The sequence below is a fragment of the Tachyglossus aculeatus genome, chromosome X1 (assembly GCF_015852505.1).
Source record: "Tachyglossus aculeatus isolate mTacAcu1 chromosome X1, mTacAcu1.pri, whole genome shotgun sequence".
NCBI lineage: Eukaryota > Metazoa > Chordata > Mammalia > Monotremata > Tachyglossidae > Tachyglossus > Tachyglossus aculeatus.
This window is the reverse complement of record NC_052101.1, coordinates 97,947,553-97,973,649: the sequence shown is the minus strand read 5'-3', so window position 1 is coordinate 97,973,649 and position 26,097 is coordinate 97,947,553. Positions and strand designations below refer to the sequence as shown.

Here is a 26,097-nt window from a genome sequence, read left to right as displayed (position 1 = left end):
CCGCAACCTTGGTGTCATCCTCGACTCTGCTCTCTCATTCACCCCTCACATCCAAACCATCACCAAAATCTGCCGGTCTCAGCTCCGCAACATTGCCAAGATCCGCCCTTTCCTCTCCATCCAAACCACTACCCTGCTGGTTCAAGCTCTCATCCTATCCCATCTGGACTACTGCATCAGCCTCCTCTCTGATCTCCCATCCTCGTGTCTCTCCCCACTTCAATCCATACTTCACACCGCTGCCCGGATTGTCTTTGTCCAGAAACGCTCTGGGCAAGTTACTCCCCTCCTCAAAAATCTCTAGTGGCTACCAATCAATCTGCGCATCAGGCAGAAACTCCTCACTCCGGGCTTCAAGGCTCTCCCCATCACCTCGCCCTCTCCTACCTACCTCCCTTCTCTCCTTCTAAAGTCCAGCCCGCACCCTCCGCTCCTCTGCCGCTAATCTCCTCACCGTGCCTCGTTCTCGCCTGTCCCGCCGTCAACCCCCAGCCCACGTCATCCCCCTGGCCTGGAATGCCCTCCCTCCCAACATCCGCCAAGCTAGCTCTCTTCCTCCCTTCAAGGCCCTACTGAGAGCTCACCTTCTCCAGGAGGCCTTCCCAGACTGAGCCCCCTCCTTCCTCTCCCCCTCATCCCCCTCTCCATCCCCTTCATCTTACCTCCTTCCCTTCCCCACAGCACCTGTATATATGTTTGTACATATTTATTACTCTATTTTACTTGTACATATCTATTCTATTTTGTTAATATATTTGGTTTTGTTCTCTGTCTCCCCCTTCTAGACTGTGAGCCCACTGTTGGGTAGGGACTGCCTCTATATGTTGCCAACTTGTACTTCCCAAGCGCTTAGTACAGTGCTCTGCACACAGTAAGCGTTCAATAAATATGATTGATTGATTGATTGATGACCTGGAACATCATCCCATGCTGCTCTACATCATGAATTTTTCAGGGTCTCTCTTCAGGCCCGCTCCATTGGGCAAGAGGAAGAAGGGAGGGGCTTGATAGTGTTGCACCGCTCTACTGACCTAGCTCTGTGCCCTGACCCTAATGATTACAACCGATTTATTTTTCAACCCATCCTCTCTCACTCTGGGCCACAAGAAGGTCTGCTCCAGGGCCAGTGCCCACACTACCTGCTACCCTGTCTGCCTAGGATTCCTTTTCTCCCAAGGTCAATACATCTCCCAAATCACCCTTGTTCTTGAATAGCTGAATAGGGTCTCAAAATCCCCTTTTTTACAGTTCAACAGATTAACAGACACTGAACAATGTGTGGTGGGGTGCAAAAGCCAAAGATCACAGGGAGAAGCAAATCCATTTTGGTTTCTGGACAGCTGATATATAACATGTTCTCTGCCTCCTCTACTGGCTGGCCATTTCTGACCCATCCTCTCACTCACAACAGAAATTGAGGATGGTGGTTGGGTTAGTGGGAGAGAAGCAGTTCCCTGCCTGGTCAGGGGGTCAATAATGGTCTTCCCATTTCTGGAGCAGAGTATCTGACCCCAACACTAACCAATTCCAAACATCAATACAGGATGTGAGATGGGGCACAAGCAGCATTGTCATAAAATAATTATTTGGGAGTTGAAACTGCTGTAAACATCTCGAACAAAGAAGTTTTCATTTGCTACCTGAAAAAACAAGGGTGGGGGAAATACTTGACCTTTAACCTCTTTTCTCTTTCTTGAGAGGAGGTGTGCACCTGTCTCTTGTTATTCTTTAACTTGTTTAAGAACATTTTTAGCTTGTCATCATATGATAGTACAGCCACAGCAGTATCTCTCTGGATAGTCCAGTGCATAAACCTTGTTCTCCATTCCATAGACATAATACAGATGAGTCTTCCCTTGATACCGATAGTGAACTTCTGTCAGGGGAATCAGCTCAATGGTCTGGCGCTGAGAAAGCAAATTGCAAAAGAAGTTTTAAATACAACTGAATCCATCACACCTAGATGTCTCTCACCAAACAGAATATGTCTTATGTCACACTATTGCCTGACCACCTAAGATGAATAGACTTAACAGCCTTGCATATCATCAAAGGTATTTATTGAGTGCTTACTATGTGCAGAGCACTGTACTAAGCCCTTGGGAGAGTACAATAGAGAAGAGAGAAGCAGCGTGGTTCAGTGGAAAGAGCACGGGCTTGGGAGTCAGAGGTCATGGGTTCTAATCCCGGCTCTGCCACTTCTCAGCTGTGTGACTTTGGGCAAGTCACTTCACTTCTCTGTGCCTCAGTTACCTCATCTGTAAAATGGGGATTAAGATTGTGAGCCCCACGTGGGACAACCTGATTACCTTGTATCTACCCCAGCGCTTAGAACAGTGCTTGGAACATAGTAAGTGCTTAATAAATACCATCATTATGATTACAATTCAATAGAGTTGGCAGACACATTCCCTGCCCACAGTGAGCAAATGAAAGCAAAATATTTATCTGCCCCAAATATTTTAACAAACCACCCTCTCGTCAGGGTCATAGCACGTTTAGACTACTGCAGACTGCATCAGCCTCCTCGTTGGTCTTCCTCAACCAATGGCATTTATTGAGCACTTACTGTTTGCAGAGCACTGTACTAGGGCTTTGGGAGAGTACACTACAGTAGAGTTGGTAGAAACAATCCCTGCCCACAAAAAGCTTCCAGTTTAGGGAGGAGAGAGGTGTTAAAATCAGAGAGAGGAAACAGCAGAGTATAAAGGATGTATACTTAAGTGCTGTGGGGCTGGAGTGGGGTATCAAAGTGTTTAAGGGGGTCAGACCCAAGTGCATAGGTGATACAAAAGGGAGGGTGTAAATGGTGGAGAAATGAGGTGTTAGTCAGGGAAGGCCACTGGGAAGAGACATGGCAGGGAAGGTGTCCATCAACTCTGTTACATTGTACTCTCCCAAGTGCTTAGCATAGTGCTCTGCACAAAGTAAGCACTCAATAAGTACAACTGATTGATATGTGATTTTAATAGAGAAGCAGTGTAGCGTAGTGGAAAGAACAGGCTGAGGAGGCAGAGGACCTGGGTTCTAATCCCGGCTCCAACATTTGCCTACTGCATGATCTTTGAGAAGTCACCTAACTTCTCTAGGCCTAAATTTCCTCTCTGGTAAAATGGGAATTCAATACCTGCCCTTCCTACATAGACTGTGATCCCAATGTGGGACAGGAACTGTGTCTGATGTGATTATTTTGTGTATACCACAGTGCTTGTCACATAATAAGCACTTCAATACCACAATTATCATTATTAGTATCATAGTAGTGGGCCTCGAAGATGGGAGAGTCGAGAGAGACCTCCACCATCTCCCCCTTTCCAGTCCACATGCCATGCTGCTGCTCAAATTCTCTTCTGGAAACATTACTTGGCACACATCTTTCCCACTCCTAAAAAGCTTCCAATAGCTATCCATCTCCTTCAGCCTTAAGCAGAAATTAATTACCACTGGCTTCAGGGCTCTCCACCAGCTCTCTCCATTTCTTATTATCAGATCTCTTAATCCCAGCTCACCCTCTCTTCCCAAGCTCCCCATTTAACTGTACTCTCCCACCTCTGACCCTTAACTCCTATGGTTCCCATAAAATCCCCCAGACTCCGTCCCCTCTATCTTTAAAGTCTTCCTAAAAATCACAGCTACTCCAGGAAGCCTTCCCTGATTAATTCTCAAATGCTACAGCACAGAGTCAGGTGCCTTAACTAGTTCTAGCCTTGTTACTGGCTTACTGTGTGAACATGGAAAATCATTTAACTTTCCTAGGCCTCTGTTTCTTCCTCTTTAAAATGAGAATAATCACATGTACCTTTCTTTCATTTCCTTCAGGAAACTTTCCTTCCAGCTCCCTTGCTAGACTGTGAACTCCCCGAGGGCAGGAATTGTGTTTACTTACTCTGTTGTACTCTCAAATGCTTAGTAAAGTGTTCTGCGCACAGTAAGTCCTCAGTAAATATCAGATGGATTCAAGAGGCATTTCTTGATTAAGGCCCCCACCAGCCTGGTCATGCCATTCCTCCAGCAACAATAACAATAATCACAATTATGATGATGGCATTAAGTGCTTACTATGTACCAAAGCATTGCATTGCACTGGGGTAGAAACAATATACTTAGAACGTAGTCCCTGACCCAGCACTGGGTATTTATTTGTTCATTTATTGGTTATGAGGAAATAACAAATAAATCTTTATAAATAATGATTCCCTTAAATCTATTCTTATATCCATTTTTCTACTCTCAACTATGATACATTCATCAATTTATGTCTACTGTCTCCCACACAGGCTGCTATTGATGATAATAATAATAATAATGATGGTATTTGTTCAGCACTTCCTGTATGCCAGGCACTGTACTAAGTCCTGGGGAGTATACAAGCAAATCCAGTTGGACACAGTCCCCGTCCAATCCTCGTTTTCCAGATGAGGTAACTGAAGTGACTTGCCCAAGTTCACACTGCAGACAAGTGGCGAAACAGGGATTAGAACCTACAGCCTTCTGACTCTGAGTCTTGTGCTCTATCCAACTTAGCCACACTGCTTCCCACTAAGCCACGCTCATGGGGATGAAGTGAATGCGAAATGACAAAGCATCAAAATGAAATAAAATAAATAAATCTCTGATCACAAGTTGCCATTGGCAATGTCCAAAATTAAACTTAAATTATCAACATTGAATTTTAATTTTGAATGTTGTCAATGACATCTTCTGAGCAGTGACTGACTTTTCCCCCCCAAGCAACATTCAGGGTAGATTTAAGATTAGAACAAGGATGAGGGGTAAAATAGTTCGGGCTAATATCATTTATTATATAATAATGATCATTATATAATTTTTTTAAGTGCTTATTTTATGCAGGTACTGTTCTAAGTTCTGGGGTGGATATAAGCAAATCAGGTTGGACACAGTCCCTGTCCCATGTGGGGCTCACAGTCTTAATCCCCAGAGTCAGAAGGTCATAGGTTCTAATCCTGGCTCTGCTACTTGTCTGCTGTGTGGCCTTGGGTAAGTCACTTAACTTCTCTGGGCCTCAGTTACCTCATCTGTAAAATGGGGATTGAGACTGTGAACCCCATGTGGGACAGGGACTGTGTCCAACCCGATTTACTTATGTCCACTCCAGTGCTTAATATGGTGCCTGCCACATAGTAAGCGCTTAACAAATACCACAATTATTATTATTTTTACTTTATAGATGAGGTAACAGGCACAGAGAAGTGAAGTGACTTGCCCAACATCACACAGCAGACAAGTGGCAGAGCTGGGATTAGAACCCACAATCTTCCTACTTCCAGGCCCATGCTCTATCCATTACACCATGCTGCTTCTCTGTTCTGATTGGACAGCTATCTGATAATTAATATTATATATATGTATTAATATAATTATCTGATAACTAATTATACTAGCACCATAATAATATTACTATAGTAATATAATAGTAATATGTTAATATTACTATCAAGCACTGATTCATTCATGGAACTTGTGACAAACCCACCCTCCGCATACTCTTGGGAGGGTTGGGGCTGGGAAGAATGAATCCCATTCATTCTATAGTAATATTATTATGTTACTATTATAATTAGAGCAATATAATCATATTATGATACTATTACTTGATAGTAATTTTAATTACAGAATTCATTCAATTTATATAAGGCTTTAGCATTTCTTTTCTCTAAGGTTTCACTTCTTTCATCTCAGTTTGTTCTCAAATTCTACGCCACCAAATAATTGACACACAAAGAATGGTTTAAGTTATCTGACTGACCAATCATTACATGATAAATCAGATTACCCCTAAACATTCTCCACTTGCCCTAGGACCTCCACTTGGGTTTCCCCTCACCCCCTGCCTCCTCGAATGCAATATGTCTGAGATAAAACTTTGCATCTTTCCCCCTAAATACCCTCCCTCCTAATTTTACCATCTCAATCAAAAACACCACTATTCTCCCTGGCTCAGAAACCCTCAGGCTCATGCTGGACTTCTCACTGCCTTTCAATTCTCACTTTCAATCCATTTCCAAATCCTGTCAGTTCGTCCTAAAGAACATGTCTCTGCTCTAACTATTCCTCTCCACCCAAACTGCTACCACCTTGCTATGAGCTCTGGTCATATCCTGTTTAGACACTGAGTACAAACAACAATATAAAACAGACACATTCCCTGCCCACAGTAAGCCTACAAACTAGCTGGGGAGGCAGACTTTAATATAAATAAATAAATTACAGATATGTGTTGGGGACGGGGTGGTGAATAAAGGGAGCAAGTGAGGTGACCCAGAAGGGAGTGGGAAAAGAGGAAATGAGGGCTTAGGAATGGCCTCTTGTAGGAGATGTGCCTTTAATAAGGCTTTGAAGGTGGAGAGAGTAATTGTCTGTCAGAAAGGAGGAGGGAGGTCACTCCAGGCCAGGGGCAGCATGTGGGTGAGAGGTCAGTGACAAGACAGTCAAGACTGAGGTACTGTGAGTAGGTTGGCACTAGTGGAGTGAAGTGAGCAGGCTGTGTTGTAGTAGGAGAGCAGCTAGGTGAGGTAGGAGGGGCAAGGTGATTGAGTGTTTTAAAGTAGCTTCCTGTGTCTCCATCAGACAAAAGCACTCATTACTGAATTCAAGGCTCTTCACCAATTTGCCCCACCTTACCTAATTGCTCCCTTCAACCACTATTTCCCAATTCACTCTCTTCTTTCTTCCCTAACCAACCTGCTGACTGTAGCTTGCTCTGGACTCTTCCATCTCCATCCCCTCACTCGTACTGTTTCCCCAGGTTGGAAGTCCCTCTCTCCCTTCCTTCCCCAGTCTGACTGGTCATTGCTCTCCCCATATTCAAAGTCCTTCTCATATCCCACCTCATCCAACAATAAGCCTTCCCTGATCAGTTTCCCAGCCACCCCATCAACCAACTCAAGCCCTTATGAACTATTTCATAATCATCTTCAGCACTTCTGTACATACATTTATTCACTTGTGCACATTTATTTATTTGGACTGCTCTAACCAGAAACATTTTTATGTTTGTCGCCCCCATTACAGTGTGAGCTCTTTGTGGGCTGGGAATACATCACTTAATTTTGTATTTGCCAAGCTCCTTGTTTGATACACTGCATCAAGTATGTGCTCAAAAACTACTACTGCTTTTTAGAGGGAAAGTTAGAGATGCTGGAGCGATGTTGAGGACAGCAGTCATCACACAGTTCCTCCAAGTACTCTGCAGCCCCTTTTGGAAACCAGATACTGAGCATAAACCATTGGTTTAACCCAGTAATAGAACACAGGGCTAGTCAATGGAAATGCCTGAAATGCACTCTATCCATCACACGGTTGTGCATCACTGTCACCACTGTTCTTGGGTAGGATCCTGGCTGGGGCTGGTAGTATGTCATTCCAGGAAGATTAGTTTTATCTGCAACTGGTCATCCCAGCTAATGTTAGCCAGGCACTTATTTGCAGTAGCCATAGGACACTGGAAGACTGTCAGTTAGTGTCCTCTCTGGAGCTGAGTATCCCATACTTGACAAACGTAGAATGCCCTCCATAACAACAACTGGGAAGAGCCATTCATTACCAGTAACTAAGATTTCCTATTTCAACCAATCAATTGTATTTGAGTACTTACTGTCTTAAGCACTTGGGAGAGTACAATAGAGTAGGTAGCCATGATCCTTGCTCTTAACGAGCTTACAGCCAAGCAGAAGCTTATGGTAACCCTACACAGTCTAGTGACATTTTCTATGGTTGTTACAGTAATCAACCAATAGTATTTGAGTGCTTACTATGTGCAGAACATTGGACTAAGTGGTTAGAACAGTACAGCAGAATCAGCAGACACGTTTCCTGCCCATAATGTTAATGAGACTCAAATAACATTTCTGCAAGATATGATTGGATACAAGTTGGTTGGTAGTTAAAAGAGCTAAGAAAAGAGAAAGGGACAGAAAAAAAAATCCAAGCACTGTGAAATGCATTCCCCCTACTTGCTAGAATTTAAAAACAACTTTCTGTTTAACATATAAGGAGATCATAGACAGAAATTTCCCTTCATTTCAGACCAGAGAATCTCCTCTCATCTGTATGACAACAAATCGCCTGTGGCATAAAGAGCCATTAAAATGGTTGCCTTGTAATTCCATATTTATCTGTTTTGTCACTTTGACATCCACCTAGAGTTAAATGATCCAATTCCTCTGTTTGGCTATGCCTCTCCCTTCGTTGACATGGCTCCTATGTAATACTTATGAGCATCAATTTTCCTCCTTTTCAATTCTGAGTCAAATGTCTGATGCATGACTGAATTTCTCTAAGAATAAAACATCCAAAGCCCATTCAGCAAAATTATTCAAAATGGCCTTTTGCCCCACTTCCCCACTCCCCTCTGCTACTGAAACAGGTGAGCGTGTCTTCCATTTTAACCTTCATCCTCCAGGATTTGTCCGTGTAATTACAATTAACCAGCAGCATGTGGGCTTAATTGTTTTTCCTCTTACAAAACACACTTTGTATAATCATTCTGCTAGAAGCTCCCAGCACCTTAGCAATTTCCTGATTATGCATTTAGGGCCTTCTGGAAGCTGCATTAACTCTTAGTGCTCTAGTGACCTGGAAGCATCAGTGCCAGCCTCTGAAGGGACCAAGAGTTCAGGCACAGGATAGGGAGGGGAGGTTGGAATTCCCGAATTGGGCTCATGGGACTATAATTCCCCGAGACGAAGAAAGGGCAGCCATACTACACATTTCATTATTTATCTATCATTAATTAGATTTATAAAAGTCTGTTCCACTAGAGAGTTCCAGACTTTTTTATGTTTATTTGAATGCCAGAAGTTAGATATACAACTGCAGAAACCCATCATGGGAAACCCTCTGGGAATGTGGTGCGATTCAATACCAACATTCCAGCTTGCTCCTTGCTGTAATCATTGCCTAAAACCCAGGGGGTAGGAGAAAAAAGTACTACAAAGTATCTGTGATTCTTAAAAATGACAAGACATTTTAGAGAAATAGTAATAGGTCTGTGAAAGGCTGTTCCAAGATACAAACTTGTACAGGAAAGGCTGAGGACAACAGTGTCAAATATGTCAGTGGGTGTGGAGAAAGAAAAATAATGTGTGGAGATGAAGGAAATGAGGTTTCCAGGAGATCCGGAGTCTGCTGGCCAGAGCCGGTGAGGTTCCCGTTCGAACCAGTGACTCAGGGTAGGGCCGAAATCTGACCACTGTGGTTGTATGTGCTTAACGAATGCCATTATTATTATTATTATTATTTATTTACCTCACAAGATGGCATGAGGTTTATAATTTGCTCCTGTTTATAAAGTATTTTTTAAGAATCTTTGGTGGAAAGCACAAGACCTTATTTTTTTCCCCAAGAAGTCCCATATCTAGACTTTCAGCATAGAGAGAGAGAGAGAGAGAGAGAGAGAGAGAGAGAGAGAGTGTGTGTGTGTGTGTGTGTGTGTGTGTCTGGGTCATGAATAAGGCAAGCCAGAGCTACATACAATAATTAGCAATAAAATTCCTTCAAAAGCCTGCTAGCTGAATCCTGGCCCTGTGTATATTCAGATGTCAAAACTGTTGGTATAGGGAGAACTGTCTGTGCATTAGATTAGAAAAACACCTACTGCTCCCAAATTTGGCTGCTGCCCTGGCCAGCCCTGCTAGGACTCCCAGGAGTTAGTCACAGGAAGGGCAAGGTAGAATATAGCAGAAGGTTCAAAGAGGGATTTGGATACATTCACAGACCAGAAACAGAAAATGGATTTCCAGAGGGAAAATTAAGGATACAGAGAGAAAGGTTTGGAATACCAGATGGCCCATCACTACACTTCTGCCACCCCAACCCCACTTTTTGGGAGCCAGGAATGGACCAGGTTGCGACTGAGGCAGGCAGGTGGAGGCTGAGGAAGAAGAGCAGGAGAAGGGGACAGGTAAGAGAAAGAAGGGAAGAGAGCCTCAACCACCTCTGCTGATTGGAGGAGATCAGAAATAGTTCACTAGAGATTTCAGTTTGGTCAAGGGGCAGATAATTCAGCTTTGATTGTATTTAAAATAGAACTTAGGATTGTTTAGGTTGTTGCTGTGGAGGGGTTGTGGTTCAGTTAATTGCATTCACTGACCACTTACCATGTGCAGAGCACTGTACCAAGGGCTAGGGAGAATGCAATATAACAGAGTTGGTAGACATTCCCTGCCCACAAGGAGCTTGCAGTCTACGTGGGGTTTACTTGGTGCCAAGGCACATACGTACCCTCCTCCCCAACCCTAGGGAGGGGATTTTGCCTAGAGTTTATCCACAGAGTTAACATGGAAAGGAATGAGCATAACTGGGGCTTTGTCATGAAAAAAACATCAGCTTTCTATGAAGATGTTTGCTACCGCCTCCACCGCCCCTGGGGATGATAATTCCAGATGTAGGACAGGGCAAATCCCAGGTAGAGAGGAAACCAGTCCATAGTATTCATCCATCTGTTTGTCCACTATGGCAAGGCTACAATCTCCCTCACCTCCCATTCACACCCATACCTACATACTGCCCTGTCTTGTTCCAGAGTCATTTCATTCTCTATCCAGGTTCCTGTTCCCACAGGTGCCACTTCCATGGATGCTTGAAAAGGTTTAACTGCTGCTGCCCAGGTCTGCCCCATCACCACCATCCTAATTCATTCAATTGTATTTATTGAGCACTTACTGTGTGCAAACCACTGTACTAAGAACTTGGGAGAGTACAATACAAAAACAAACACATTCACTGCCCAAAACAAGCTCACTTAATGGTATACCTTGAGCTGCTGTCTCACTTGCATACCATCTAAAGTTGGTCCTGTTATGGAAGTAGTCAATGGAAGTAATAGGCCAGCCAGTGGTGAGGACAAAGGAAAGAATGTGGCAGCAAGGAGCCCACCAGCAGCAGAAATATGTAACTATAGCCACTGCTCTCTTCCCCCATCATCCCCTATTGGTCAAGTTCAGCTCAAAAGCAGCTGCTACAGCCACTTATGCTTACTGACCTGGGGGTGCTTTGGCTATCTCTGCTCTGAGGACATCTCTTTGAGTAAATACTTCAATCTCTGCCCTATAGACTGAGCTCCCTCTAGACTCTGAGCTCATTGTGGACAGGGAATGTGTCCATTTATTGTGGTATTGTACTCTCCCAAGCAGTTAATACAGTGCTCCGCACACATTACGTGCTCAATAAATACGATGGAATGAATGCCAGGGTGGGTGACTATATGGCTTGGCTCAGGGAGTTCATGTGGCCGAAGTTAGGGAGTAGAGGTCTAGCAGGAGGGAATGAGGGAAGGCCCAGGAGGAAAGGAAGGTGTGCAGAGGGGGATAAGGGCTACCCAGTGGAGGGAAGGGAAGTAATGTAACCTGAGACAAGATGAATATTTTATTTATGGAGGACTAACAATCCAAGCCCCAATTCTTCCCTGCATCTCCCACTGTTACAATATGCCAACGAAGAACACACATGTGTGGCAGGCTTTGTGCACAAATATTTCTATCAACAGAATGCAGAGATGCTCTGAAAGGGCCTTCCTTGGAAAAACATTCCCTGGAATTTGGTCTCTAATTTTGTTCAGGAGTGAATCTGAAATGATCATATAAACAGGTTTTCATTGAGTTTACTGAATAACTACTGCCACCAAGTGGCCTTTTGGAATAAATGCAATATTGTGGAGCTAGATTAACAATGAAAACAAAGAATTCCTGCATTTTGAGACTATTTTTCTTTTTCTTTTCACTCTACTCAAATGGTCTGCCAAGAAGAAATATTAAGCCAAGAGAATCTTCTGCATCTTTAAAATAATCTTGGTACATAGTCCCAGCAGAACTTAATTTGCCTCCCATCAGACCTTCCTGATCTCCAACTGCAACCCAGCCAGCACACTTCATTCCTCTAATGCCAACCTACTCACTGTGACTCAATCTCGTCTAGCTCACTGCCGACCCCTTGCCCACATCCTGACTCAAGCCTGGAACTCCCCACCTTTAAAGACTTAAAATCTCATTTCCTTTAAGAGACCTTCTCCAACTAAGCCCTCATTTCTCCTACTCCCTCTCCCTTCTGCCTATGCATTTGGATCTGTACTCTTTTAGCACTTGCTAATCACCCGGCCCTCAGTCCCACTGCACTTATGAACATACCCATAATTTATTTTAATACCTGTGTCCCGTTCTAGACTGAAGTGGATATTCCTTGTGGACAGGGAATGTGTCTACCAACTCCGTTAAATTGTACTCTCCCAAGTGTTTAGTACAGTGCTCTGCATACGGTAAACATTCAATAAATACCAGTGATTGATTCACAGGAGCTGAGGCACTGGAAACCAGAAAATGGCCTATTCCCAAGTGATAGAAATGTGCCCTGATGACACATCATCTCCAACCACTGCACTGTGTCCACCCTCACCAACTCTGAAATCCCTCTCTCTGATCATAATCTTCTCACCTGCCTCCTCACTCATACTCCTTTCCCCTGTAAATCCATATTACTCCTTCACAGAGATCTCCACTCTCTTGACCCCATCCATCTGAGCGCCTCACACCCCACCTCGCCTCCCTCTCCTCTCTACCCAATCTTGATGATCAGATTACTGCTCACAACTCTACCCTTTCTACTCAGCTAGACTCACTCACTCCCCTTTCCCTTCGCGGCTCTCGTACCACTAACCCACAGCCCTGGATCACTGCCACTGTCCGCCTCCTTCGCTCTTATGCTCGAGCTGCCGAACGCTGTTGGCGAAAGTCTAAACACCATGCCAACCTCGTTCAATTCAAGTTTATCCTTTCCTGCCTTAACTCAGCCCCCTCCTCTGCCAGACAAAACTATTTCTCCTCCCTTATTGACACCCATGCCCATCATCCCCATCAGCTCTTCCGTACATTCAACTCCCTTCTCAGGCCCCCCAGTTCCTCCCCCCTCCTCCTTCCCTCACCCCCAATGATCTGGCCTCCTACTTCATTAATAAAATTAAATCCATCAGGTCTGACCTCCCCAAAGTCACTCCCCCCATTCTCCAACCCCCCAGCTCTCAACACTCTCCGCTACTCTCCCATCCTTCCCAGCAGTATAATCAGAGGAGCCCTCCTCTCAAGTGCTACTCCGGCCACCTGTGCTTCTGACCCCATTCCCTCCCATCTCATGAAATCTCTCCCTCCATCCCTTCTCCCCTCCTTCACTTCCATCTTCAACCGCTCACTCTCCATTGGTTCCTTCCCCTCTGCCTTCAAGCATGCCCATGTCTCTCCCATCCTAAAAAAACCCTCTCTTGACCCCACCTCACCTTCTAGTTATCGCCCCATCTCCCTACTACCATTCCTTTCCAAACTCCTTGAACGAGTCGTCTACACGTGCTGCCTCGAATTCCTCAACACCAACTCTCTCCTCGACCCCCTCCAGTCTGGCTTCCGTCCCCTACATTCCATGGAAACTGCCCTCTCAAAGGTCACCAATGACCTCCTGCTTGCCAAATCCAACGGCTCATACTCTATCCTAATCCTCCTCGACCTCTCAGCTGCCTTCGACACTGTGGACCACCCCCTTCTCCTCAACATGCTATCCAACCTTGGCTTCACTGACTCTGTCCTCTCCTGGTTCGCCTCTTATCTCTCCAGTCGTTCATTCTCAGTCTCTTTTGCAGGATCCTCTTCCCCCTCCCATCCCCTTACTGTGGGGGTTCCTCAAGGTTCAGTTCTTGGTCCCCTTCTGTTCTCGATCTACACTCACTCCCTTGGTGACCTCATTCGCTTCCATGGCTTCAACTATCATCTCTACGCTGATGACACCCAAATCTACATCTCTGCCCCTGCTCTCTCCCCCTCTCTCCAGGCTCGCATCTCCTCCTGCCTTCAGGACATCTCCATCTGGATGTCTGCCCGCCACCTAAAACGCAACATGTCCAAGACTGAACTCCTTGTCTTCCCTCCCAAACCCTGCCCACTCCCTGACTTTCCCATCACTGTTGACGGCACTACCATCCTTCCCATCTCACAAGCCTGCAACCTTGGTGTCATCCTCAACTCCGCTCTCTCATTCACCCCTCACATCCAAGCCGTCACCAAAACCTGCTGGTCTCAGCTCTGCAACATTGCCAAGATCCGCCCTTTCCTTTCCATCCAAACCGCTACCCTGCTCGTTCAAGCTCTCATCCTATCCCGTCTGGACTACTGTATCAGCCTCCTCTCCGATCTCCCATCTTCTTGTCTCTCCCCACTTCAATCCATACTTCACGCTGCTGCCCGGATTGTCTTTGTCCAGAAACGCTCTGGGCATGTTACTCCCCTCCTCAAAAATCTCCAGTGGCTACCAATCAACCTACACATCAGGCAGAAACTCCTCACCCTCGGCTTCAAGGCTCTCCATCACCTCGCCCCCTCCTACCTCACCTCCCTTCTCTCCTTCTACAGCCTAGCCCGCACCCTCTGCTCCTCTGCTGCTAATCTCCTCACCGTGCCTCATTCTCGCCTGTCCCGCCGTCAACCCCTGGCCCACGTCATCCCCCTGGCCTGGAATGCCCTCCCTCCCCACATCTGCCAAGCTAGCTCTCTTCCTCCCTTCAAGGCCCTACTGAGAGATCACCTCCTCCAGGAGGCCTTCCCAGACTGAGCCCTCTCCTTCCTCTCCCCCTCCTCCTCCTCTCCACCCCCCCGCCTTACCTCCTTCCCTTCCCCACAGCACCTGTATATATGTATATGTTTGTATGTATTTATTACTCTATTTATTTATTTTACTTGTACACATCTATTCTATTTATTTTATTTTGTTAGTATGTTTTGTTCTCTGTCTCCCCCTTCTAGACTGTGAGCCCACTGTTGGGTAGGGACCGTCTCTATGTGTTGCCAACTTGTACTTCCCAAGTGCTTAGTACAGTGCTCTGCACACAGTAAGCGCTCAATACAATTGATTGATTGATTGATTAGGCTTCAGAACAAGGTGGGAGGAAGGGGATGAAGAGTTGAAGCCCAAATACTCCCAGAAACCCCGGCACTCATGCAAGTCTGGAATGCCTTACTGTCTCCAAGACTCCTGATGTATGAAGATTTTGATAATCATAATAATGGTATTTGTTAAGCGCTTACTATGTGCCAGCACTGTTCAAAGCACTGGGGTAGATACAAGGTAATTAGGTTGTCCCACATGGGGCTCACAGTCTTAATCTCCATTTTATAAATGAGGTAACTGAGGAACAGAGAAGTTAAGTGAATTGCCCAAGGTCACATGGCAGACAAGTGGTGGAGCCGGAATTAGAACCCATGTCCTCTGACTCCCAAGTATGTGCTTTTTCCACTAAGCCATGCTTCTCTAAATTTTAATTCACCATGATGGATCCACTCTCCATCTCTTTTCAGAGTTTGGGGATCTGTACAAGGTGCTCAGGCTCTAGAATAGGTAGCAGAGCTCTGAAAGTGACCAGGCTTTGGGGAGCTCAAAGTTGGAGGGCAGAGCTCAGGGGACTGAGAAAAGATAGAAAATTAGGGAGAAAGAGATGGACAAGACAGAAATGGAGAACTAAAGAAAGACAGAGAAAAAGAGTGGGGAAGAAGAGAAAAGACAGAAAGAAGGGGATACAGGTGAGAAAAAGTCACAAGAAATTTGAGCACCTCAGGCAGCTTGAGGGAGAAAGGGAGAAAAGACAGGAGAGAGAAAACAGTACAATGCTCTGCACACAGTAACCTGTCAATATAAACCATTGATTGATAAATACCACTGAATGATTGGGAAACAGTGATAGGGAAGAAAAGAAGGGGATAGAGAGGGGGAATGGAAGGAAGGAGGGACAGGAGGGGAAGGAGGGGGAGGAGGAGGAGGAGGGGGAGGAGGGGGAGGAGGAGAAGGAGAGGGTAGTGGATTTTACCATCCACCACTGTCCCCCATCAATGTTGAGTCTATCTCTTATAGATGAGCTATTCAGGGTGACCCATCTGCTGCCCTGGCCCTAACAGTGGGATCTCTCCCGCCACCCTGTGGGTGCCAGACTCTACTTCCACAGTCCAAGCAACGGGCCCCACTGCCACACTCCAGGTGCCAGAAGACTCGCTACCACATGGAGCTAGTGGGACTGAGGTCTGTGACACCCAGATCATGGTGGCGGGTTCCTTTCTCATGGCTTAGTCAGCTGCAGGAATTGCAAAATCAATTATATTTATTGAGCACTTACTATGTGCAGAGCACTGTACTAAGCCCTTGGGAGAAGAGTACAATTTAACTGAATTAGCAGACATGTTCCCTATCTGTTGTATAAGCTGTATAACAAGTTTATGCTCTAGAAGGGAGACAGACATTAATATGAATAAGTAATTTATAACACATAATTTAAAGATATGTGTTGTAGGGTTGGGAGTGGGGAGAATATCAAGTGTTCAAAGGTCACAGATTGAGGTGCATATATGATACAGAAGGGAGAGTAAAACAAGGAAAAGAGGGCTTAATTGGGGAAGGCCTCTTGGAGATGTGACTTTAGTAATGCTTTGAGGGTGTAAAGAGTGGTGGTCTGGCATATATGAATGGGGGAGGTAGTTCCAGATTAAGGGGATGATGTAGAAAAGGGGTCAGCAGTGAGATAGATGAGACTGGGGCACAGTGAGTAATCTGGCGCTAGAAGAGTGAAGTGTGCGGGCTAGGCTGCATTAGGAGATTAGTGAGGTGAGGTGGGGGGGGATCATCTGGTTGTGTGCTTTAAAGCCAAGGGTAAGAAGTTTCTGTTTGATGCAGAGGTGGATGGGAAGCTATTGGAGATTCTTGAAGAGTGGGGAGACATGAATTGAACATTTTTGTTGATAATTGATTCATGAAGCAGAGTAAAGTATGGATGGAAGTGGGAAGAGAAAGGAGGCTGGGAGGTGAGTGAGGCGGCAGATTGCAGTAGTCAAGGTGGGAGAATAGGGGATTAAGACTGAGTCCCATGAGGGACAGGGACTGTGTCCAACCCGATTTGCTTGTATCCACCCCAGTGTTTAGTACAGTGCTTTGCACATAGTAAGTGCTTAACAAATACTATAATTATCATGATTATTATTATATAAGTTCTTGGATCAGCATAATAGCAGTTTGGATGGAGAGGAAAGGATGGATTTTAGCAATGTTTTAAGGTAGAACTGGCAGAATTTAGTGACAAATTGAATACGGGGTGGAATGAGAGAAAGGAGTCAAGGACAACACCAAGGTTATGGGCTTGTGAGGTAGGTAGGATAGTGGTGATTTCTACGGTGATTGGAAAGACAGGGGAGGACAGGGTTTGGGGGGGAAAATAAGGAGTTCAGTTTTGGACACATTTAACTTGAGGATTCGGTGGGACATCCAAGTAGAGATGTCTTGAAAGCAGGAGGAAATGTGAGATTGCCGGGAATGAGCATTAGAGTCCTCACTGACTTCCCTGACTCCTGTTTCTTCCCTCTCGTCAATACTTCACTCTACTACCCAGATCATTATCTACAAAAAGTACTTTCAATCTATGTCTCTCCACTTCTCAAAAACACCCAATGGCTGCTCATCCATATCCACATCAAACTCCTTACCCTCAGCTTTAGAGTACTCGATCGGCTAATCACTCACAGCTAATCACTCTCCTACCTTCATTCACTGATCTCCTACTGTAACCCAACTCTCTAATGCCAACTTATTCACAAATCTCATCTGTCTCTCCATTGACCTCTTGCTCATATCCACCTTCTTGCCTAGAATCCCTTCCCCCTCATATCTGACACACTTGCACTCTCCCCATCTTCAAAGCCCTACTAAACTCTTATCTCCTAAGACGGACCTTTCCTAACCCCTCATTTCCCCAACTTATTTGCCCTCCCTTCTGCATCACCTACATACTTGGATCTGTACCCTAGTACTTTGATATTCATATCACCCCCAGTACCACAGCATTTATGTACATATACTCTGTCATTTATTTTGCCTGTAATTTATTTTAATGTCCATCTTCCCCACTAGAGTGTTAGCTCCTTTTGGGAAGGGACCATATTTACCAACTCTACTGTACTCTCTCAAGTGCTTAGTATAGTACGGGCTTGATAAATACTATTGATTGATTGATGCAGCCCTCTCTTCTTTTCCCCTTTCTCGCTTCTATAAGGCTCCTCCAATCTCATTTTTTCCCCTCTTAGGTTTCCCAAGAACACAAACATGTTTCCCAAAAGCCCTACAGCTGGAGGTAACCAGATGATGAAATGTTGGGACTGTCCTGCCCCAGATTGGCATGTAGGGTCACCTTAGAGCCTCAGACAGAAGGGCAAGTTGAGCCCTGGGTCTCAACAATGGTTCTTATTCCAGTTTCCAGTTTGAGAAGCAGTGTGGCTTAGTGGAAAGAGCCTAAACCTGGGAGTCAGAGGACCTGGGTTCTAATCCCAGATCTGCCACTTGTCTGCTGTGTGACTTTGGGCAGGTCACTTAGCTTGTCTGGGCCTCATTTTCCTCAGCTGTGAAATAGGGATTAAGACTGTAAATCCCATGTGGAACAAGGATTGAATCCAACCTGATTACCTTGTATCCACCCCAGCACTTAGTACAGTGCCTGGCATTTAGGAAGCATTTACCGAGTACCATGAAAAAACAGGTTCCAAAGAAGAACACATGAGCAGTCATCAATGTACTAAACAGACAAGAAATGAAAACATTAAGGAAGAAGTGAAGATTGCTGCTACTGCTGCTACCTTCTCCAGCAATGCTCTGCACTGGCAGGTAGGCAGGCAGGCAAGGTCATGGAATTCCAAAGTCGGCTTGCATCTGACCACAACTACCCCTTCCCCCTCTGTTAGTAGGCAGGGGAAGATGGTGACTCTTCGCAAAAGCAATTTTGAGGCCATTTTGTTGCCACATTAGTCACTTAACTTCTCTGTGCCTCAGTTACCTCATCTGTAAAATGGGGATTAAGACTGTGAGCCCCCCGTGGGACAACCTGATCATCTTGTAACCTCTCCAGCACTTAGAACAGTGCTTTGCATATAGTAAGTGCTTAATAAATGCCATCATTATTATTATTATGAGGAATTGTGCAAGTGTGGAAATTCCTTTGTGTTGCTGGGGCAAGAGTTGCCTCTTGGGGGGCCCTAGCGAGACCCTCTGATTTCAGGCCTGAGTCCCAGGATTTCAGCCCATGGAGGTCTCTGTTTTCTACTAGTCTCCTTCCTAGTCTGAGGGTGTGAAGGATGGCATTCTCATTCCTCTCCACCCACTAGGGAGGGACTTCCCTAGGCCTAAATGCTGTACTATGCAGCCTGTAGACTCTCAGGGTACAGGTTCAGAGCCACCTGGCTTCTCAGAGTCTTTAAACAAGTGAAGAATATTTCATGAAGCAATCAGCTCTTTAAAGGGGGTTTGGGTGTCTATAAAAGTCATTGCCTAGGAAGGCCTGAACCTCCAACTGAGACATGTCAGGAACTCAACAGTCCTGGTTAGCCCCTCAATTCTATTCACACCCCACTTTTTCACCCCCTGACCTGCTGTAGAATGCGTGATCTGGAAGCAAATGCAGCATTGTGCTCAGCGATGCCTCTCTGGGATGCTAGAGAGATCTCGGGTTTAGGAAAGTCTATTATAGGATACACCTGAAACAGAAAAAGGAATTAGGAAAAAAAAGAAAAAAACATTTGAAAGGTCTGGAAGTGCACTTCTGTGATATGGCAAAAGGGCCAAGCTGGGAATGAACACATTCGAATCACTGTAACATTTTAGTTTCTGACATCTTGGTACCACACTAACCCTGTCTGATTTATACCTTTTTTTTTTTTTTTAAAAAAAGGGCGATTTCAAATCACTAATTTTTACTGATTTTAACTGGGATTGAAACTCCTAGGTCTTGCTTCCCAGGATTGTCCCAAATTGTCCACTTGGACCATTTAGAAAATTATTCCCAAACATTCCACTGACTTATCCTTGCCCCAAATTAAATTCTCAAAAAAATGAAATGTGTCTTCTTCTTAGGAAGAAGACACAAAGTTTCAATTGGCAATATCAAGTGAGCAATCCCTCCTGGATCTACTACCCACATTTTAATTTTTCTATGCACACCCTTGATGAGTTGAGAGGATACACTAGACTCTCCAGAGGGTTACTAATTTACTAGGGGAACTTATTCAATATCTCAATTTTGCTAGGCTGCTATCAAAACAAGAACACATGTCTGCAGCTAGCCAAGGTTTCAAAATAATTTTCCCACAAAATCATTCAGATGGGAGAGAAAATGACAGGCAATTTGACAGTTGGATAACAACCAACTTATAATAATAATAATAATAATAATAATAATAATAATGGCATTTATTAAGCGCTTACTATGTGCAAAGCACTGTTCTAAGCACTGGGGAGGTTAGCAGGTGATCAGGTTGTCACACGGGGGGCTTACAGTCTTAATCCCCATTTTACAGATGAGGTACTGAGGTCCAGAGAAGTTAAGTGACTTGCCCAAAGTCACACAGCTGACAATTGGCAGAGCTGGGGTTTGAACCCATGACCTCTGATTCCAGAGCCCGGGCTCTTTCCACTGAGCCATGCTGCTTCTCATTTGCCACGTACAGCCCCTGGCATGTTTTCCAATCCGCATCCAGGTAACGATCTTTCTAAAGCTCTGCTTCTCTAATATCAGGGATGCTGGTAAAATAGAGTACTGCTTTATCTAGAGCTGATTTGTATAATATTGTGTAATCACTGCGAAACCTGAATGAGGCCACAGTGAACAGGATCTTTACTCATCCTTTTAGCCTGGTAGAATAGGCAGATCTTTATCAACTGTTTTCCTCAGTTGGTGATGATAATTTTTGCTCATGCTTGGATGTTCCTTGATCTAAGTCTAATTACCAATCACCTAAATGGGGAGATTTGGAAATTCCCCCACCCAGAAAGCAATAGAATATGTCAAACAAATGAAAATGGTATCAATCAATGAAAGCATCCTAATTTTATTTAATCTAATCTTTTATCTTCAACATATTGCCTTAACAAACACCATTTTTTACAGTATAAAATGAATATTGACTAAAGCATATATAGCCAACATTCTAAATCATTTAAAATGGTTCCAATGCTCTGTAGAAAATGATCCAGTTTATGAAAAAGGAGGTCCAGGAGTATATGGGGAACAGCACAGCCTGGTGGAAAGAGCACAGGCCTGGGAGTAAGAAGACCTGTGTTCTAGTCCCGGTTCTGCTGCTTGCCTTCTTTGTGACCTTGGACAAGTCACTTAATTTCATAGAGAAGCAGCGTGGCTTAGTGGAAAGAGCACGGGCTTGGGAGCCAGAGGTTATGGGTTCTAATCCCATCTCTGCCACTTGTTAGCTTTGTGACTTTGGGCAAGTCACTTAACTTCTCTGTGCCTCAGTTACCTCATCTGTAAAATGGGGAGTAAGACTGTGAGCCCCATGTGGGACAACCTGATTACCTTGTATCTCCCCCAGCGCTTAGAACAATATAAGTGCACATAGTAAATGCAAATGCCATCATCATCATTATTATTATTCTATTTGCCTCAATTTCCTCATCTGTAAAATGACAATATCATACCTGTTCCCCCTCTTACTTGGACTGTGAGCCCCCTGTAGGACAGGGATGGTGGTCCAACCTGATAATCTTTTATCTATCTCAGCGCTTGGTACAGTGCCTGGAACATAGTATGCACTTAAATACCATTATCAGTACTATTATCATCACATATGTATGCTCTTATTAAAGTCATAAATCTTAATGTACAGTCCTGGATTTCTGGAATAAATCATTCTCAAGAGTTGCAATTTGCTTCTTAATGTGGACACCTTTGCTGTGTATGTTTTCTTAATTCCTGTCAACAGGGGTCAATTCAGGAAAGGCATTTGTTAGACAGATTAATTCAGTGAAGAGAGGCACAGAAGGGACAAATATGTTATTCCTACCGGTGAAGGGTTCCAGACACTTTGGGAGTGGGTGTGAGAGAAATAGCTGAGAAATGGAGTTGGGATTGGTGTGGGAGAAACTAGGAACCTGTTGCCTTATGATTTTAACCTTTAAAAGTCTAGTGGATAATAGAGGTAATGGAGCAGAACATGAGATTTTTTGAAAGTTCAGCTGGAGATGCTTGTCCCTTGCTGGACTGTTTTCCATTTAAGGAAAACATGCTCATTAAAAAAAAGGCCAATAATTTATTTGGCTATAGCAGGGGGATAAAAACAACATTTTAAATCCCTCCCGCCCACTCCAAACCCCACTGCATTAAACAATCTTTCCTCACCATGACATTTTCATCCTTAAATATATTTTCTCCCTTGGCTTTAGTGAGCAGCTCCCCTGGAAAGTTCAGCTGATGCTCAGAAACAAACTCGAACAGATTGTTCTTCCTGGAAGAGGACGAATGAACCAAAGTTATTTGGGGGTGATGTGCCCAGGTCTTTGTTCCCTGCATCATTCTTCTTTCATCTAGCCTCGTTCTCCCATCCACACCAACATGCCCAGCTGGGAGTGGAAGGAAGACAACCTTCCACCTCTGTGTCCACATTCTCTCCTTTAAACTAACTCACACACACCACTGACTGTTTTGTTTATGAAAAAGCAGAGGGGAAACATTGGAAATTGGAGTCCTTGAACTAGTGTTCAAGCAGTAGAAATGATAAAATATTTGCTAGACTTTTACTCAAAAAATTGAGCAATCTGGGCTGTTTTAACCACTGAGCAGAAGGGAGAGCTACCCCCCTGATTCACTGTCCTCAGGTGGGCCCATCCCAGCAGAGGGCCCACAATGGCTTAGAACCCTCTACCCTTGCTCCACTGCAGCTGCTCCTGGCCTGAAAATAGCACCAACAATGAGGAAACCCATCAACAAACCTGCTAACAAACCTGCCAGACAATTACTCTCTCCCCGCCTTCAAAGCCTTACTGAAGACACATCTTCTTCAAGAGGCCTTCCCAGACTAAGCCCCACTTTTCCTCATCTCCCACTCCCTTCTGCGTCACCCTGACTTGCTCCCTTTGCTCTTCCCCCTTTCTCTGCCCCACAGCACTTATGTATATATCCGTAATTTTATTTTTATTGATATCTGTTTGTATGGATGTCTGTCTCCCCCACCCTCTAGACTGCAAAATCATTGTGCAAGCTCATTAGTACAGTGCTCTGCACATAGTAAGTGCTTAATAAATACAATTGAATGAATGAATGAAAAGAGAAGGACTACACCCAGGGAGAGTAGATGGGGATGAACTTTAGCTTGGGGGACCCCCACCAGGTTTATTCAGCCCCAGTCCCACCAAAGCCTTAATCAGACCCTGCTAGTGATGGTAGTTGACTGAAATAATATGAGAAGGCCTAAACAGTGCAATGAAAGGAAGAAACATTTCAGATTATTTAGAAAAAAGAGTGGGGCAAATACTGAAATAACACTACCCAGGTCAGCCTCTAGTCTGTAGAGAGTAAATGGATAGATTGGAAAGGAGATATGGGTCACAAGGAAAGTAAGGTGAGAGTGCCTGTATGTCCATAGCCATTGGCAACAGATCCTGGGATAAGAAAATATGCTGCAGACTTCTAGGGGTTCTGTGGATCAACTGAGCTTACACATCAATTAATGGTATTTATTAAACACCTACTGTGAGCAGAGCACTGTACTAAGCACTTGAAAGAGTACAATAGAGGCAGTAGATGTGCTCATTCCCCTCAAGGAGCTTACAACTTATTAGTATTACCAGTGTTGAAAGAGGCAGGTCCCTACTTTCTATTTTATGACAAGTCTGCAGAGTGACCTGAACCTAGAATCTAAAGAATGAGTATAGAATGACCGGGGTAGAAATTTTTTTTAAAAAAGTAAAGATCTAAAAGTGAAAATGGGATCAAACAATCAATGATACTTAAAGAGCATCAACTGGGAGCTAGGAAATCTACTAAGCATTTGAAATAGTACAGCAGTAGCAAGACACACATTCTCTTCCCTAAAGGAGTTTAAACTCTAATGGGGAAGACAAGCAAATATTATTTACAGATACAGTGAAAGCAGAAAGAAGAACAAGGATAAAATAGGAAGGTTTTGGACAGATACAGAGACTCAAAGAAATTTTATGAATTTAAAGTCAATCAGGGAGGGGTAGGGATAGAATGTGGTTTGCTCCATAGGAAAAATGACTTGTCCAGGGACATACACTTTAGGAGACTTTCCCAATGGCCAAAAGTGGAAAGGAAGAAAAGATGGGACACCATCAATAGGGGGGTGCTAAGTAACTCCAAGTTTTCAGGAGCAAATTCTGGAGAATGTAGGGATGAAAAGGCAGCAGCTAGGGAGCTGCTGCAATTTTTGAAAAGTAATGTTTGAAGGGTAGAAAAAAAAGGGTGTGAATGGAAAGAATTAACACAGTAATGCGGAAAGAGAAATTTGAAAGAATGTGTGAGATGGTTGTGCGTCCCCCTGGAAGAAAACATTTCAAAATGAACATTGAAGAATTATAAGTGGCCAAGAGGAAGCTCTCACCCCTCCACTTACCAAGTGATTATCAACTGGATGAAGTGTACAAGTCTTTTCTCCCCCTTGCATGTTGCACAGGTCTTGTTCCCCCTCCCTGAACAGGTACTGCATCTGTAGGTCAGAAAACAGTTGTACTTTAGTTGAACTGAAATGATGACTGCAATGGTACTTCGGTGATCTCTTGAACAGGCATTTCATCATCAAGAGTGAAGCCCACAGAGAATCTGCCAACAGGTTAAGGTATGCTATTTGCTCACTTGGATATTCTTGGTCTTACAGTTCCCTCCATCTTTTTCCCCATTTGCCTCCTCCCATTCCTGTCCAAACTCCTTCATTTACTCATTCAATTGTATTTATTGAATGCTGACTGTGTGCAGAGCACTGTACTAAGTGCTTGGGAAAGTCCAATACAACAATAAACTTTTCCTACCCACAATGAGCTCAGAGTCCTCAGTTTACAGCCACTGCCTTCACTTCCTCACCACTAGCTTTCTTCATGACCCACTAAAATCTGGTTTTTGCCTCCACTCTAGAAAGACTATGCTCATTTACACTTCCACTGACCTCTTTTGGGGCAAGACCAGTGAGCCCTACTCTGTACTAATCCTCCTCCACCTATGGGCTTCCTTTGCCAATGTTGATCACTGGCCTCATCTAAGTCTTCTCTATGGTCTTGGCTCCCTGCCACAGTATTCTTCTAGCTTTCTTCTTGCCTCTCTGCTTCTTTTTGGTCTCCTTTGCTGGCTCTTCTTTCTCCCAACACCTTTAAGTTATACCTTCACATGTCTGCAGGCTAACCATCCTTCAGAGAGCCTCATCCTCACTATTAGAAGAGGTGTGTTCTGGGAGATATATTTTCTATAAGCAAATCTATAGCTATGAATTTTTCAAAAAATACCAAACATAATCTGGTTGACGCTCTTTCCACCTGAATTGTCAGGGCTAATTTTAGCACCCCAAAATTAGGTGATCTCAGATTTAGTATATTAAGTGACACTGTACTTGCATCAGTTAAGAACATTCAGCCAAATTTTGCTTGGGAATTCAAATCCCTGCTCTTTAGAACACCTCAAGAAATGAATGAGCCATGGGGCTGACAACTTCTTTTTCACAATTCTTTTTTCTGGGGCTCAGCAGAAACTCCTCACCCTGGGCTTCAAGGCTCTCCATCACCCCGCCCCCTCCTACCTCACCTCCCTTCTTTCCTTCTACAGCCCACCCCGCACCCTCCGCTCCTCTGCCGCTAATCTCCTCACCATACCTCGTTCTCGCCTGTCCCGCCATCGACCCCCGGCCCACGTCATCCCCCTGGCCTGGAATGCCCTCCCTCTACCAATCCGCCAAGCTAGCTCTCTTCCTCCCTTCAAGGCCCTACTGAAAGCTCACCTCCTCCAGGAGGCATTCCCAGACTGAGCCCCTTCCTTCCTCTCCCCCTCGTCCCCCCTCCATCCCCCCATCTTACTTCCTTCCCTTCCCCAGAGCACCTGTATATATGTATATATGTTTGTACATATTTATTACTCTACTTATTTATTTATTTTACTTGTACATATCTATTCTATTTATTTTATTTTGTTAGTATGTTTGGTTTTGTTCTCTGTCTCCCCCTTTTAGACTGTGAGCCCACTGTTGGGTAGGGACTGTCTCTATATGCTGCCAACTTGTACTTCCCAAGCGCTTA

At 44.4% G+C, this 26,097-nt stretch overlaps 1 protein-coding gene across 2 annotated transcripts in view; it reads right to left on the bottom strand.

The window, feature by feature from the left end:
• Nucleotides 1-871: 871 nt before the first annotated feature.
• Nucleotides 872-26,097, bottom strand: part of SSUH2 (ssu-2 homolog) — a 43,569-nt gene continuing 18,343 nt past the window's right edge. Inside the window, exons 6-9 of one of the 2 annotated variants that reach the window (XM_038740195.1) lie at nucleotides 24,435-24,527; nucleotides 22,202-22,307; nucleotides 19,443-19,550; nucleotides 872-1,907 (exon numbers count right to left, since the gene is read on the bottom strand). In XM_038740195.1, the coding sequence (XP_038596123.1) occupies nucleotides 1,761-1,907; nucleotides 19,443-19,550; nucleotides 22,202-22,307; nucleotides 24,435-24,527 (454 nt within the window). In that variant the 3' untranslated portion in view covers nucleotides 872-1,760. The remainder of the gene's footprint in view (nucleotides 1,908-19,442; nucleotides 19,551-22,201; nucleotides 22,308-24,434; nucleotides 24,528-26,097) is intronic. The other variant, XM_038740194.1, reaches the window with a different exon arrangement.